The 16,179-nt window shown below is 40.3% G+C and overlaps 1 protein-coding gene across 2 annotated transcripts in view; it reads left to right on the top strand.

Moving 5' to 3' along the window:
• Positions 1-16,179, top strand: part of CLVS2 (clavesin 2) — a 242,221-nt gene that overhangs the window by 14,006 nt on the left and 212,036 nt on the right. For both annotated transcript variants that reach the window (XM_080389962.1, XM_080389961.1), the window contains exon 2: positions 5,588-5,762. In XM_080389962.1, coding sequence (XP_080246088.1) covers positions 5,588-5,762 — 175 coding nt within the window. The remainder of the gene's footprint in view (positions 1-5,587; positions 5,763-16,179) is intronic.

Below are 16,179 nucleotides of genomic sequence, written 5' to 3'. Positions count from 1 at the left end.
ACAAATAACAGTAGTGATAGTAGGGCAACTCTGCCAAATCAGTTATCTCTTACTCAGTACAAAAGTGAATTGACTGGGACCAGAATCTGGTTAAACAGATGATACGGTGGATGCCACTCATCATCAAGCACATAAAATATTGAAAAGAAGCTGACACAGCTGGATTTGACATGAGACATCTTTACCCTGCATTCTCCCTGTCTCTTCTCTTTCTGTTTGCCTGGTGGAGATCACAGTGGCCTTTGGGAGTGAAGAGGATGCATAAACCACATAAGCAAGAGGTAAAGGTGAAAGCTCATAGTGAAATACTACCAAGAGTTGTTAGCAATATCTGCCAAACTCTTTTTCCCAGAAATCCTTGGCAATACATTGAATTTGTTCATATCCTGTAAGAAAATCTCAAGGAACTTTTCTTTTTTATAAAGGGGAAGTTGCTGCCACTGTTAAATTACAAGAGTGGGATGCTCAGTCAATTGTTTGAGCTATTCTGTTCTGGGCAAATCAAGACCTCAGTGAGGCATTGCCTTAGAAAGCTTTGTGGCTGTTGTAATAGACATGGTAGCCATCCTGAAGCATTTGAAAGAATCACTGTCAGTGTGGCTATTAACTTGTCAGACCTTCCCAGGCTCGTTGCTTTGAAGTCAACCTGAACGAAAAATTTCAAGAGGCAGCAGGGTGTGTCTGTGCACCAGTCCCCACCTCATCTTAACTCAAACTGGGACACACATGGAACAGAAAGAGTGCATTATATATGTGATCACCTACTTGCAGCATTTGTTATTCACATTAACAACGGGGCTAAAAAAGTTGTCTAAGCTTTCTGTCAAATTAAGCATGGTTCTATAAATAGAGGGCATTAAATACATTTAAATTAACCATGAGTTCTAGATTATGCTAGCAATTAGTAATACCTTGTAGCTACCGTGTGTCCCGTAAGAGTCTGTTTAAACAAGTAAATGCAACTGAATTTAGCCATAAATAAATAAAGATTTATTTCTGCACAGCCTGACTCTAGGCTACTGCAGAACACGTGCTGCAGCAAATCAGGCCCAGCACACCCTACGTACCTGTCAGCACTGGAGCATCACTGTGAAATGGGCCAGGGCACAACGAGCAGCTTCCTGTCCCCTACATACACACTGATGGTTAACAGAGGTTGGTAAGAATAAAGCAACACCATCTTCCCCACAGACTGAACACCGTGGTCTCTTAAAATTTAAGGCTGATGTGTTGATTATGGGTTTTTCTTGAAGTAGAAAGACAGTCAAAGCCATCTTGGATGAAATTTATTTCACACTTACTAGCTTATACCATTTTTCTCACTTTTGATTGGTTGCATTTCTGTATCTGTATGGAAAGTAACTTCAGCAAGACAATCGCGAGTAATTTTCCCCACTTTCTTTTCACATAGGATTTTAGTTTCCCTAAAATCCAGCCAAGGATGGAGCGTATTTTATGGCAGAGTCTGTGCATCCTGGTGCTGACATGAACAGTAGTAGGAGTGAAGTGAAATGTTGAACAACATGGGGCTGGAGTGGATTAAAGATGAGTCTTTATGCAAATAACTGCTGTGTGAAAGCTTCTGTATAGTTTCTTTAATCATGTTTCATTTGCTTGGGTTGCTCAGCTGATACTTTGGATACTCAGTTTGCCATTTGTACCACCTAAGATTTCTTCTCTCACACCGGGTTTACGTTTCTGACTTGCCTCAGCATGTGCCCAGAGTGAAAGCTGCTTTAAATATCCACTAATACATTTGACTTTCTTGTCTGGTTTTCTATACTGGGCTTAAGTAATGTATCAAAATCAAGAGAAGAGGTCGATTACAGAATGGAGGGAGGGTGGTGCCTATTTTCAACTAATTGCCCTAAGCGTATTTCAGGTGGGAAGCTTGGTTGTTAGTGGTGTGTCCGTGTATGCTCCTAATGTGGCTTTTTAGGCTTAAAGAGTGCTTCAGATACCTACTTTGGCAAGAAGGTGTTCTTGCTTGCTTCTAGCTAGATGTGTGCTCTTCAGGTCTTGTTTTCAGAGAGGACCTTTTGGCTTTTTCAGTAAGTAAGCATACAGTATCATTCTTGATGTTGTGGACTCTATTTCTTACACTAAGCAAAACTGCAATAGGAGTTACGGTGATGGTGGATATGCCATAGATTTATGGAGGCCCAGCCCTGAGACCACTGGTTACTCTCTGTAGCAGCTGAAATCCTGGTCTCGTGGATGCCTGGCAGTTTTCCTGTTGACTTGAGTGAATTCAGGACATAATTAGGTGTATTTGTGTTTATATGTATACATCTATATATTTATCACATAGGTATATATAAGAGCACTTTATAGCCAGTCTTAGAGACCTGGTTGGCCACAATCTTTATGTTTAATGCACCAGATTTCTAGCAGCATTGTGCCACTAGGGAGCCATTAATCCAAGACATGAGATACCTCACTGAACTCTCTGAGAAGGACGTTAGAGATCTACATCAGGAACTTGGGACCCATCTTCTTGGAATGGATGTAGGGTGCTTGCAGCAGCCTTCTGCTTCATGGAACAATTCTGGAGAATGAGTTCTTCTGAATGGGGCAGAATCAAGGTCAAGCGAGGTTGAGGCTAATTTTAGGATTTGAGTGTTTCTAATGATAGATTAGAAAGATCTGATGGATAGATAGAAAAATCAGACAGATTAGCTCTGACAAATGATCTTCCACAGACAGGCATTAGCTGGTGTCCCAATGTCTCACCTGACGTAATTTCCTTCCCAGTGCAGTGTTTCCCCTGGGAAGGCATCTTACAGGGTATAGATCCATCTAATGTCGTGAAACAATAAAAAAAATAGTATTTCTGAGACCTCCTCCACCTTGTGGAGGTAACCAGGGGTTTGAGGGCAGTTGGCCATGCTCTGAGCCCAGCCCCGACCCAGACAGCCCCAGACATGACTCTGTAAACCTCCTTCCCTCAGGCTAGCTGCGTGTTTTAATCCCGATGTTGGCAGTTGGATGAAATGCGTGTCATACAGGGGATTTTTAGTTCCCATGGTGATTCGGTGCCCTCCACTGTCCATGCTCCAGTGTTGTAATGGGTAGGTAGACTGGTCTGCAGATATGCTAGGCAAACTAAGACCTTTTTGGTGTCAGTAAAATCTTCTATAGTCCTAGTGCTGCCAAGCACTCCCTACACATCCTGTTATACATGCGCAGACTCATTTGGGAAAAAGCCGATGAGTGATTTCATTTTTCTTCAGGTTGCTCTTCGTGCTGTGGGGGTGTGTGGGGGTGTTTGCTTATTATGAGCTGCAGCAGCAATGGTGGCATTTTGCCCAGGTGTCCAGCAGTTGGGCTGGGGGGAACTGGGCTGCCTGGGGAGAGGGGGAGCATCAGCCCCGCAGTGCCAGAGGCTGCTCTGCCACAGCAGCCCCTGTGCCCCCAGGCAGGTTTGCTCAGGGCAGGCAGGGCACTCCAGGTGTGCTTCACTGTGCCTACTGCAAAAACAGGGTCCTGACTTAACAGACCTTTGATAATCAAATTGTGCTAACAGTTTCAAGGATCCAGGTTTTGAATGTTTTCCTTCAAAATAGGTTTTAAAGCATGTCCTTTTCTCCCCAATGGGCAAAATTCCAATTACAGAAATGGTCTTTTGTTTTTTTCCTACCAAAAGGAGATAGAGAATTTTAGTGTTCTGAGGATTTCCCTAGGGAAATTACAGAGAAGAATTTTTTGTGTGCTGTTTCCTGTCCTGGTTGAAAAAAATCTGAATGAAAAAGAGGGAGCATGCCAAACTTCCTGTAAACCTTAGATCTCAGAAAAAGCAAAAGGAGAGGAGTGAAAATTTTTATTCCAGTTAACTAAACCAAATTCAAAACAAAATTAAGGTTTCCAAAATGAAGAGAAGAATAATGTAAAACAGTGCTTCTCCTAATGTTTTCTGGGGAAAACACACTTTCTTGGGTTCACTTGTGTTAGGCTGACATTAAGAGAGTCCTTTTCTAGTCACTTTCCTAGGAGTGCATAGTTGAGAAGTTCACTGAGTTTTAGTTGGCTAAAAAAAGAAAAGATGGAAGATGTGAGGAGTCAGCTAGAACAGATTAATTTAATTTGTGTTATTTCCCTTTGCAGATACTTTCAAAATATAGTTATGTACCCAATGTAACAGTGTACTCATTGTATTAAAGCAAGTAGAATTCAGTATAATTTAATGTAATTTCTAAATAGGCACACATGTTCTTTGTTACATGTGCAGTATGGTGAAGATTTCCCTGGGGATTCATAGTTTTGAGAACTTTTATGTTTGATGCCATCATGGGAGTCTTTTAGAGGGCCTTACTTAAATATATGTGCACAAACACTGAAGATTAACTCTTTCTTTTGTTCCTGGCATATTTGCTTATCCGATATTTTTCTGGTTTAATTTTCTAATGCTACATCTGATACTGTGGTGCGGACCGGCAAATTTACGTCTGTTTAAGTTTTACTTTTAGAAGAGATTTTTAGATACAAACCATAGTTAGCCTGAAAGGAAATCAAAATTTAAACTACTACTTTCATCTCTCTTTAAAAAGCCCAGATAATTCTGGTGTTCTGCCTTTTTTTAAAAAACAACCTGTAAGCTAAACTGCAAGTTGATTAATAACTCTATTATATTCAGTCTAAAGATGATATTGCTGTATATATTTAAGCTATTCAGCTGTGGTATTAGGTGCTTTAGCTTCAAAAAGGAAAGATTATACTCAACAGGGCTTGGCAATATGGAATTATGTCATCTTTTACAAGATGGTTGATCTAAGAAAAGATGATGTGCATATATGTAAACCACGTAATTACATATTGTAGGTGGCATCTTTGTAAACCCAAATTTAACATAGAAAATTCTAGGACTGATGAATACCATGTTCTAAACTTACTGCTGAAACCACATAATCTGCATAAACGAAGTACTCTGTACTCACAAGGCAGTCAAGTAACTTTTAAAAGGTTGCTATTGCTCTTAACAGAAGCAACTGAAAGCCCTAGTATGTGTTACTTTCTGCTTTCAAGATCCTTGCCTAATCGGCTTTCTGTAATACCCCTTGTAGATTTAAGAGAAAACATTAATCAGAGAGAGGGAAAAGGAGGGCATGTGGAAATCCCCCTTTTGGCTGATAATTTTGTAGAAGTAGTATTTCAATTGCTTGGAAAAATACAGGAGGAGACTTTGGGTCTAGGCTTCGGGTGCTAGACTCAGGTTTTGGTATCATTACAATTTTAGAAAAATACAATTTGCATAGATATGCTTGTAGAGACATTTAATAAAATGTGTAGATATTAAAGCAGCTTAGGGGACTACGGAAAAGTTCAAATTTCATTCCAGTGTGTTGTGTTCCTGTAGTTTGTTCTGCCTGGCTGATGGTCTAGATGTACATAATCCTACTCCAGAGGGTGAGTTCTATTAATTGAGCTTTTGAGACTTTCCCAGCTTTACATACCCATGACTTCTGAGGATGTGTTTGCGCTCCTTTGATTTAAACTTTTGGCAAGCAGTACAAAGTAAGAACTCTCAGCGTTTCTCCACATCTGTGGTTGTTGCTCCTTTCTTGACCGAATCTCCCCTTAACGTTCACAGGTACACACTGGTGGATATTTTGCGTGCCATACTTCTTTCTTTAGAAGCCATGATAGAAGACCCCGAGCTTCAAGTGAATGGATTTGTTTTGATTATAGACTGGAGCAACTTCACCTTCAAGCAGGCCTCCAAGCTCACACCAAGCATGCTTAGATTAGCCATAGAGGGCCTTCAGGTAACATTCTTCTTTTCTTTCTCTTCTTCATGCTTTGTTTTGCAGTTCATTACAAATCTATGTGGCTAAAAAAACCCTAAACAAAACCAAACCCCAAGAACTTCTGAATAGCAAGGGTACTAACACCTTAAGGTATGGATGAACAGGCAAGCTACAGTGGCACAAGTTAAGACATGAGTGCAGTCAGCTAACCACAGTAGCTCCTGGTGTGTAGGCTTCTTCTTTGCCATCGATAGGAGGTAACTTCTCTGTCTTTATTCTGAGGTGGCTGGCTTCCTGTAAGTTCAGACTGTAGCTTTTGCAGCAGCAAGTTAGAAATAATCAGTTTATCTTGTGCAGGGCTAATGAAATACAGGCTGCTGCTTCCACGCTGGGTTATTTTTCCGCTAGAGGCAGGCTGTGCATCATTTGTTCTGAAAAGAGTGGGCACTGTGATGAGACAGTTAGCTGGGACTGTTTACTTAAAGTTCAGCATCTGCTCGGCATTTTTGCTTGGTCAGGATTAATTTGAGCAGCAGCTTCTGGGACTGAGTATACAGTGATTTAAATTTGTTTCTGCTCATTGTAAATGCATTTTACATGGCACTGGCACACCGGTGGAAAGGATACTACATAACTCTCGGCTGTCTCCTATGATCTTTAATGCTTATTAAAATGAAAAACTAGAATCTGTAAAGTAGTTATTTTTTGTGCAAGTTTGAGTTGCTGTGTTAAAAATACCAGTAATTCACTCCTGTGGCACTGTGCCTTGGTTTTACAAGGACATATATTCCTTTTCTGTGATGTTTTTATCATTTACACATTTTTATTACTCATAAAACAAAATAACAGCCATATCTTTCAACTTTCTTTGCTTTGATATTGCTATTTTTGAAGCAACTTGTATAGCAGTATCTAAATCTTGAAATGGCTTAACCAGTATTCAGTCTACTGTTGTACACAGAAGGGTAGTGACAGTCATGAGACGAAGATCTGTTTTCATTTTGTTGTGTTTCTTTATGCAATGATGTGATTCCATGGTCTTGAGAACTACATTAAAAGGTAGCAGTGAGATCTGTGCTCCAATAGTGCTGCATTTCCTTTTATTACTTTCAAAGTTTTCTTTTTGTGTGCTGTTTTTCAAAGTTAGCCATTGTTTTCTTGTTTAGAACATGAATAAATAGTTCAGTAGTCTTTGGTTTTAAATGATGGTGTTTCTTCTTGGACATTACTTAGAGGTGGCTATTATGAGCAGTGGATAATTGCATTTGAAAATATGATGGATGACCTACCAAACCTCAGGTGGGCTCTGAGACTCTGTGTTCTCCTGCCATTGACTGGCTCATTGCTGAGCTGAGGTGAAGTCCATTGGCTTAATTTACCCATGCCCCCAGCTTTCTATGTGTGAATATCTTGAGTCTGATGGCCAGGGCATCATTTTGTGGCCACTGCTTCAGTCCTGTTGACTCCGGAGATGTAAAACTGGGCGTGAAATGCTTCAGACGAGAGAATGAAATGGCCAACACTTGAGGAATCTGTCCCAATCTGACAAGTGTTGTTATCTGTAAGCAATTTTTATAAGACCTTTTACCACAAGTCTTTTGAAGAAATACATTAGTTGGGCTCTTATAATATAGCACTTAATTTTCTGTGGAGAACCACTGAGGGAGTGAGGGCTAACATTCTTATACTAGCAAAATTAACTGACTCTCTAGTGACATTTTCCCAATAGTTATACTACTTGGGGGGTTGTTTATATTTAATTTCTTCTTTTTTTCCCCCTTTTTCTTTTACTTGGACATTTTACTGTGTAAAAATATATTAGAATCAATGAAAACACAACTGTGCCGAGCATCTTGGAGAGGGAAACCTCACTTCAAAAACAATTGTGATCAGGAGAGAAATAAGAGGAAAGCATGGTGGAAAGATGGTACAGAGAGACTCTGGGCAAGGCACAGGTTTATTTGTGCCTCTTGCAAGATTTCATGCCTGAAACATTAGATTCCCTTACCCTCAACAGGGACTGCCTTTGCTTTTATTTTGGATGAAAATACGTAGCAGAAATATCATTCTGAATGGTGGCAAAGTAAAAAGTGCTTAATCAGGTGGTATGAAAAAGAACAACTCACACACACTGTTTATTTATGATCTTTGTAAATACTCTCTGTTTAATCAGAGAAATGGAATTTACTCTGGCTTACAAGATTTAACAGGGCTCAAGATGCTGAACTTTACCATTTGGAGAATTTAAATATTTGTGTTGCTTGGGTGGAAGGGGACAGTGGGAAGGGATTAGTGACCACTGAATTTGATGTTAACTAAATCCCTTTGCCTCCTGGATGAAATCTACTAAATTTGCATTATACTTGCTTAGCTAACATGGTGAGCAGAATATTCAATATGGTACATACCAAAAAGAGTTGATTACAAGCTATGGCATTTCTGGGCTCTTCACGACTGCTTGGTTTTTAGGAATTTGCTTTTGAAAGTAAATAAATAAATATATACAGTTTTCTACTGAAGACAAGTTCTGCTATACACTTTGACTGCATATCTGTGTTAAATGGGACTATGAAAGGAAGCATACCCCTAACTGACTTGGATACATTAGAAAAAACTCCTAGGTCATTGCTTTCAGGAAAGGAGCCTTTTGGCCATGGAACTTTTAATGTTAAAGGACAGCAATTATCTGTAAACTAATGTGAATTTCCAGCATATCCATCCCAACAGTGCTGTACCAACCAATTGGTGCAGTGTAGGTCAGTGCTGATTTTTAGATCAAATGATTCTGCTAGCCAAGAATCAAAAAACCCCTTTTGAGGTTGGGGCATTCAGCTGGAACTCTTGATGCTCTAGCCCTAGCTTACACACTGGCCTTGTGCTTTTGGAAAAAAGGAGCAGTACTCTTCCCTGTGGATGAAATGCTGCAGCATTTATGTTGCTCCTTGTCAGTGAGAAGGAGGATTTGCAATTAGAATCCCAACACCTTCCATAGTGAAGAACAAGAACATAAGGAAATGCAACATGTAATATTCTTTGTTTTCTGAGAATGATCTGTCTGGATTAGGTGCCTAGGAGTTCCTAAAAGCTCAGAGCTGTAAAACCTAAGCAGAAGGAAAATGTTCTTTCAGAGGTGACACCAAAACCCATACCCTGACTTTAGCACCTTGTGCTGGCTCTCCCCGGTGTATTCAGTGTGTGGGTGTTTGTGAATCCTGGTCTTCAGGTGCGCACTTCTTCCCATTCATTGATTTCTGTAGCCAAGCACTGATTTTGGACTTGAGAAGAAGCCCATGTTACTCAGCAGCCGAATTCCCGAAAGCAGGGAGTGTTACGGTGTTGTGTGCTGCAACACCTGAGTGCCTTGAATAAGTCCCTTGCAAAAACTTTGAAAAGTTTTACAGAATTTTGCCTTTTTCACTGGCAAGGAGTTACAATTTGTGTGCTGCAGCTACTTTTCCCATAGAAAGACCAACTCTTGAGAGCTCAGAAGAAAGCAGTCCTAACTCTCTGTAGACAGTGATGAACTCTAAGCTCTTACCACACAAGAATGACAATTTGGTGTTATGGTCTGAAAAATACCTCTATGAAAATATCATCTCAATACATAATGTTGGTCAAAAAAGCAGATCAAATGTTAGGAATTGTAAGGAAAGGAATGGAGAGCAGGGAACATGGTGAAGCCACTGCAAAAAACTGTGCCATTGCTTCCGTCTTGAATGTTGTGGATGCTTCTGTTTTTCTGTCTCAGAAAGACTACTGTAAGACTGAAGAAGGGTAAAACCTCCAAAAAGGTGTGGGCTGGTTTCTATCTAAGGAACAACTAAGTTGTCTGGGTTTCTTCTGGATGGAAGAAGAAAAACTGTGGAAGGAAACTAGTTAGGTTGGAAGAGACCTCAGGAGATCAGCAAATGCAACCTCCTGCTTAAAGCAGGGTTCTTCATGAGGTCCAACCAGGGTACAAACAAGGTCGTGGGTGACTGGAAAGAGTGGACAAGCTGCAGATGTTGTTACATCCATTTTAAGAAATGGGCATCATCAGACAATACTAGCAAGAGGCCTGGCTCTACGTATGACACGGTGATTCTTTGTACAATTTCTGCATAATCTGTGGAACTCCTTGCCATGGGAAATTGTGGCTGCTAGAAGTTTAGATGTGTTCAGAGAAAATGGGTAAGTTTGTGGGAGAGAAATGCACCAAGGATTACTAAATATGTAAAAGCCTTACCAAAGTGCAGAATTCCTCAGGCTGCACACAGATGGAGATGGGGTGAATGCTGAGTGGAAATATCACATATGCTGTCTGCATTGTATCTGCTCCAGACTCTCGTTGTTGGCTTCTGTTAAGGACAGGATATGGAGTTAGATGGAGTTTTTATGGGACATAATAGAGTCAAGCATATATTCTGTTCCCCCCACCTCTTCCCCCCTTTTTAATAATCTTTCTTTTCTTTTACGGCTCATGGCACTCCCATGCCCCCTTCTGCCCCAACACCGAGCTGGGAACATTTGGGCAGAAGGAGGGAGGAGGTTCTGGGTATGATGCTTTTCTTTGTGGTACTCCTTTTATAGCTACCTATATGGGCTTTTTATTAAATATCAAGAGAGCACTGTTTTCACAAAACAGTTAAAAACAGTGTCAAAGACTGAAAATTCCATTTGAAAATTATATTGGAAGTTGGGGGTTATTATTAACTCTGACAGACAGCTTTGGGGGTAATTATAAGTGACTTTTGCAAAATGGAAAGTTGTGGGTATGCGTAAGACACTTTACCTGATTAACTGGTATTTAGGATTCTAAAACCTGGAACACTAAATCCTTCTTAAATACTTGATTTCTATTTAGCTCATAATAGTAGTTGCATACATGACAGATTTGTTTTGCATGTTGTCACTCAAGCAGGCTGTACCTCCAAATGCTTTGCAAAACTGCATAGTTATTGGTGGCTGAATATTAATGCTTTTTCTTTAGGTAAAAAGCTGGGCGAAAAGAGAAAGTGATGCACATTTAAATTGGGATCTGAACATATGTGGACAGGCGGCATTGTTGCAGAAGGCTGAAGACTTGCTTTCAGGTTGAGGATGTTTACAGAAGAGAGCGTGTAGTGTTGTTGGGGACAAGGCAGGTTTTTCAACTGATTGTGTCTTTTGTTTGTAACAAAGGAAGGCTTCATAAGCTAAAACAAACTCACTACTGTGAATGTGAAAGCAAAACTGAAAGGACACGAAGACAGTGTGCTTGCAGTTACTATTGCTATCCAAAACATCTTTCCAACAGCTGTTCTTGTGAGTTGCAAGGACAATAGCCGCAACCAGATTTGCTGCAGCAGTGTAAGCTGGAAGTAACAGAGACCAGAGCACGTGCAGTTTGGGGATGACAGGGACAGGACTTCTGACTCCCATTTTCTTTAAGCATGAACTTCATCAGTATCTTACAGGGAATCTTATCTGAACATCATGGTGGGTTCACCAAGCACAGACAGTGCTTAAATTTTACCGTCTAGTTCTGGACTACATTTATCCAAGGAACTTCCAGAACTAAGGATGCCTCTGAAAACAGTATTTTGACTTCATATAATGACATGGTCACATGCTGTGTACAGTGCATAGTTAATAATGAGCTTAAGGAACAGTTACTCAGTACTAGCAGTGAGTATCAGTGAGTAGCAAACCAAAAAAAAAGAGAGCTTTAAATGTCTTTGCATCCAAACTTAAGGCAATGAAAAATGCTCATTGAGTGCTTGAGTTTTCCACTAGTTTTTGAGAGTAAGTCCTGACCTACTTTTTGAGAGGCCCTGACACTTCGCTTAGTGCTTGGGAGGATATTAAAAAAGCAGCAGGCTCAAGCTTTTAATGGGAGTATCTTCAGCTTTCAGGAGGGCTAGTAAATCATGTAGCTGCTTTCATTCAGTTTTTTATCAAGAAATTAAGCTGTTTGTAAATGCTAGAGTCCCCTGAGCCCAGGACTATTCCAGAGAGTGAAGCAATGCACTTGTAAACAGCACAATTTCTTAAGAGTTCAACTGTTCTGTAGCAGCAGCAGAATGGGATATTTTTCCTAAGAACTTGCTACTTTACAAGAGTTTACATATATTTGATCTTCTCTGCTTGTAGAAGGGCCATCAAAAAGGCTTGGCAGCAATTTACTGTGGAAACAGGGTGGACTGGAAGTGTTTGTTGGGCTGGGGCTTAACTTGCCAGGTGTGAAAGGACTTGATGGCCACAGCTCCAGCTCAGTTGCTGACAGGCGTGCCTGTATAGACATAGCCATTTTTCAACATGGTCCCAGCTGTTAACCTGTTATCTGAAGACAGAATAATTAATTTCCTTGCCAGATTATTTTATGATGCTCATCAATAAAAAATTGTTGAAAGCCTTTTTATTCTCACAAATACAATTTTAAGTTGAGGAGATACTATTATCTCTTCTTGTTTTCCGGCTGAGAGCTATTCTACTGAAAGAGTATTGCTAATTTTAAAAGGGTGCCCACTGTGACAGGCCATGGCCTGATTTTCAGTCACATTTTATATGTTCAGAGTCCAGCTGCCATTTATTTTTGATCAGGATGATTCAAGACTTGTAAAGTCTTGATCCTGAACCCCTAAGCCAGGAGCCTGAATTCTAGCATGGACGGTCTTCATTAGATGCTCTTTGAACGCATATAGTGCCACGTGGGCTGCCACCTCTTTGAAACAAATCATAAGGAGCAGTAAACTGAACTCCCCTTTCACCCCAGAAGGTCTGCCGTGTGGCACCTTACTGGAAACTGCTGCAAGGATCCTTCATGGAGTTAAATATCCACCACCTAAACACTGGCACTGGAGCTAGTGGAGTAACTGCCTGCAGGAGGTTGTGATCCTCCATGTGATCCCACATGAGAAAGAGAGCAGGCACTTTGCCAGTGTTTTGCAGGTATTTGCTGTAACCAAGGCATGATTAGTTGTGGGGATCTTGGCTTCCATTCCAGTGCTTTGATCTGAGTGGCACAAACTCTTCCACCTGGTCCTCCTGCCCTTTTCCCTCTGAGCAGCCTTTGTCCCAGTCCTATTGCTTCCCCAGTTCTTTACCCCACTTCTCTTGACATCGCCTTACTTTGTACTAGTCTTCACTGATGTGTTCTTTCTGTCTCAGTGTCCTGATGTAACGCTCAAAACCCTCAGTCACTGTGGGTGACTGCATGGCATGTTAAATTCACCTTAGGCTCTTTAGGAGATCTCAGACTTTTGTGTTCTCACTGTCGAAATGCTCTCCACATCTGCCATGTAACCAGCTTCAAATGTCCCGGCTTCAGATCCCTCTTAACCACTGTTCCCGTTGCTCTTTGTACCACTCTGTAAAGCAGCACTAGAGAGTGAGTCCTGATCCGTTCAATCAAGTAAGCTCTCGAGCCACCGGGCTGTTAGGGAGGCAGTCCTTCTAGTTCCTCAAACTGGCTTCTAGTTCCTCAAACTGGAGTTGGGCTGCTTGTTGTATACGACTTGGTGCTTGTGGGGCTGGGCAGGAGATGTTAGGAGCTTCAGGGGATGTAGTGGAGTGACATGGAATGATCTGGGAAAAGAAGATTTTTTGTATCTGGAATTTTCTTCTACTTCAACAAGACAGCCATGGTTAGTGTAGAAGCCAATGAAAATACTCGTAATTGACATTTTTCCATCAGTTCTGTCAACAGAGAAAGATGTCTAATTAAAATTATTGCAGCTTGAGAGAAAGAAAACAGAAGAGGGCCTTCTTGTACATGCAGACTGACTCTTTCAGGAGCTTTTGTTAAATGCTGACCACTTTTCCATTTTCTTTCTTTTTATCAGGAAGCTGAATCTATCTGTATTAAATAAAGGCAGTGACTAAATTGCTCCTGATTTAGCTGAAAAACTAATCTTATGTTAAGGTGAGTGGCACCAGCATGAGAAAAGAAGGGCTTGCAGCACAGACTCAGTGTAGGAAGTACTTTCCCCCAAGCAGGGAAAGAATTCTTGGCACTGTGGTTGACTTTCTGTTGTTTCTAGTAGGCCACAGTTCAACAACTATATGGTTATGACCATTCCTCAGCTTCAAAATATGTAATTATTTTTGGAAGTGATTTTTCTCAGTCAGGGTGTAAATATTTCTCTTTGCTTCAGGAACTTAAGGCCATGAAAGGAATAAATAGTATTCTTCCTTGTAAGGTCACTCAGAAGTAAAACTAATTTGTTCTAAATCGTAACGTCAGAGACAGAAGACGTGTTTTAAGATCCTAACTCACCTTCCTGCTAAGGCAAGATTATCTCATGCATTATATTTCCTGGTACTTCACACAGTTTAATTTAAAGTCTTGAAGGTAGGTCTGGCATATTCTTTGGAAACCTTTCTATGACTTTTTGCTCTTCAGATTCCCCCTCGGCATTAATCCTAATTTTTCTATTTCAAAAAGTCACTGCCTGTAAAACCCTTTTCAATTTCACCATATGCTGTTGGGTCCAAAGCAGGAATTGGCGTGTGACTTTCAGTAACCCAAAGGAAGGAGTTGTTTGATGGCCTATCTACCTGCAACAGCAATGATCTGGAAACAGGACCTGGAGACATTCTTCCTGTCTTGTTTGCCACTGGAGGTGGTGAGATATGAAAATCACCGGGATCAGCTTTATTTGGGGCACTTAAATTTACTTTTTTTGATACTGTCCAAATCGTCTGTGTTATCAGTCCATTTTATATACACATCTTTCAGGTTTGTGTCATGAGGATACACTGGATCATTTTTGGAATTATTTTCTGAAATATGATGTTCATAAATCCTCTGTGATCTCATTAGGCTGTGCACAGCTGGCTTTATGTTACTGTCTTCAGTACATACTGCCTCTGCACATAGTGGCTGTGATATCAGCTAAATTTCAGTGCTTGCTCCCCGAAACAACACAATGTAATTTTTTGGTGATTTGTGTTTATATTCCTTAGCAAGTGTTCAGCACCTATGTCAATTATTTTTATGAATGCAGTTTGACTTTGGTTATAAGTGATGGCCATGCAGGACAGAACACTGCTGTGATATTTCACTAATGTTGAAAATCAAATGTGGGAAACTTCTCTAGGGGCAAGTGCCATAAAATTGTGAAATTATATGGCTGGTGATGGTTTCTTTCTTCTCACGTTTCATAATTATAAAAAAAGACCATTCAATTCTCATATGCTTTAATAGGCATAACTCTTTAAATAAGTGCTACTCTGGTGACTTAAAGTAATTAAAGGAACTGAAAGTTTAGATTTATAACTCATAAAGAAAATTATATTTCTTAAAAAAAAAGTATGAACTCTTTCTAAAACATGGTACTCCAACTTGGATAATATGTTGGGTTTTTTTTTTTTGGTTTGTTGTTTTTTTTGTTTTTTTTTTTTTTCAAAAACGCCCACCCTAAAACCCCAGGCAAAATGCATTTCTCCGGTCATTTCCTGCATATTTTGCAAAGATCAGAATAAGTTCGTAAGAAACATTTCTAATTTTTGTGTGGAATGGGAAAATAGTTCTTGTAATCTTTTCCAGTGTCTTCTGTAAAAAAAAAGGATCAAGCACTAATGTGTTGTCTATATGTAATGCATATCCAAACATGGATATGGGCTGGAATCTGAGGTGGCTGCACAAATCATTCTGTTGGTGGAAATTTGGGTGTTCATTCAATCCAAAGAACTGAATATACCTGCAGTGCCTGGCACTGAGCAAATCTCATGTCAGCATCTCACCCATGACAGTCCTGGCTGCGTTGGGGTGCTTGCTGGCTCTTGTGCGTTACATTTTATGTTGTCCCTCACTGTGTAGGCTGGAGTTCTGGCTATAAAATGTGTATTCAGCTCCCCTTATTTTATGGGGCTGACTCCAATACCACACTGTGTCATCAGAAAATGCAAACTTTAATCACTGATCTTCACCTGTATTTAATTTCTTGCTCTTTTAAGTTGGTTCTTAAGAATCTGTTATATCTGTTTGAATTATCTGTGGGAAGGGCTTTCTGTCAGATAAAAACTGGATTTCAACCTTTTGCACTTCCCTCATTAAAAACAATTTCTGGAAGGAGAAAGTGGATCTGTTGTGATTCAGGAGAGGGCCTCCCTAAAGGTATGTTTAAACTGTAGTTGTCATTAATTCTTACCTGATATTGCACTGAATGTACCTTATTATCCGCAAAATCTTCTGGGTTTGTTGGGAGGTGCCTTCATCCTGTGCCAAGCTATTTGACTGCAAGTATCATCTAGAGCACTGCATCTTCTGGCTGAGAGCCACCATGCTAGGTATGAAGGATCCAGGATAAATCATCCAGCACTGGTAGTCCTCCAGCATTCTTCTCACAAAGTCTTTGCAAGAGTATAGCCAGTCCTCTGAGGTTTGCAATGCATCCTTCAGACCTTCATACAAAATATCCGTAGAGTATACTTCGGACACCAGTGAGTGCATACAGAAACAGTGGATACATTC

This window comes from Falco punctatus, assembly GCF_963210335.1.
Source record: "Falco punctatus genome assembly, chromosome: 5".
NCBI lineage: Eukaryota > Metazoa > Chordata > Aves > Falconiformes > Falconidae > Falco > Falco punctatus.
This window is presented reverse-complemented; position numbering and strand designations above follow the sequence as displayed.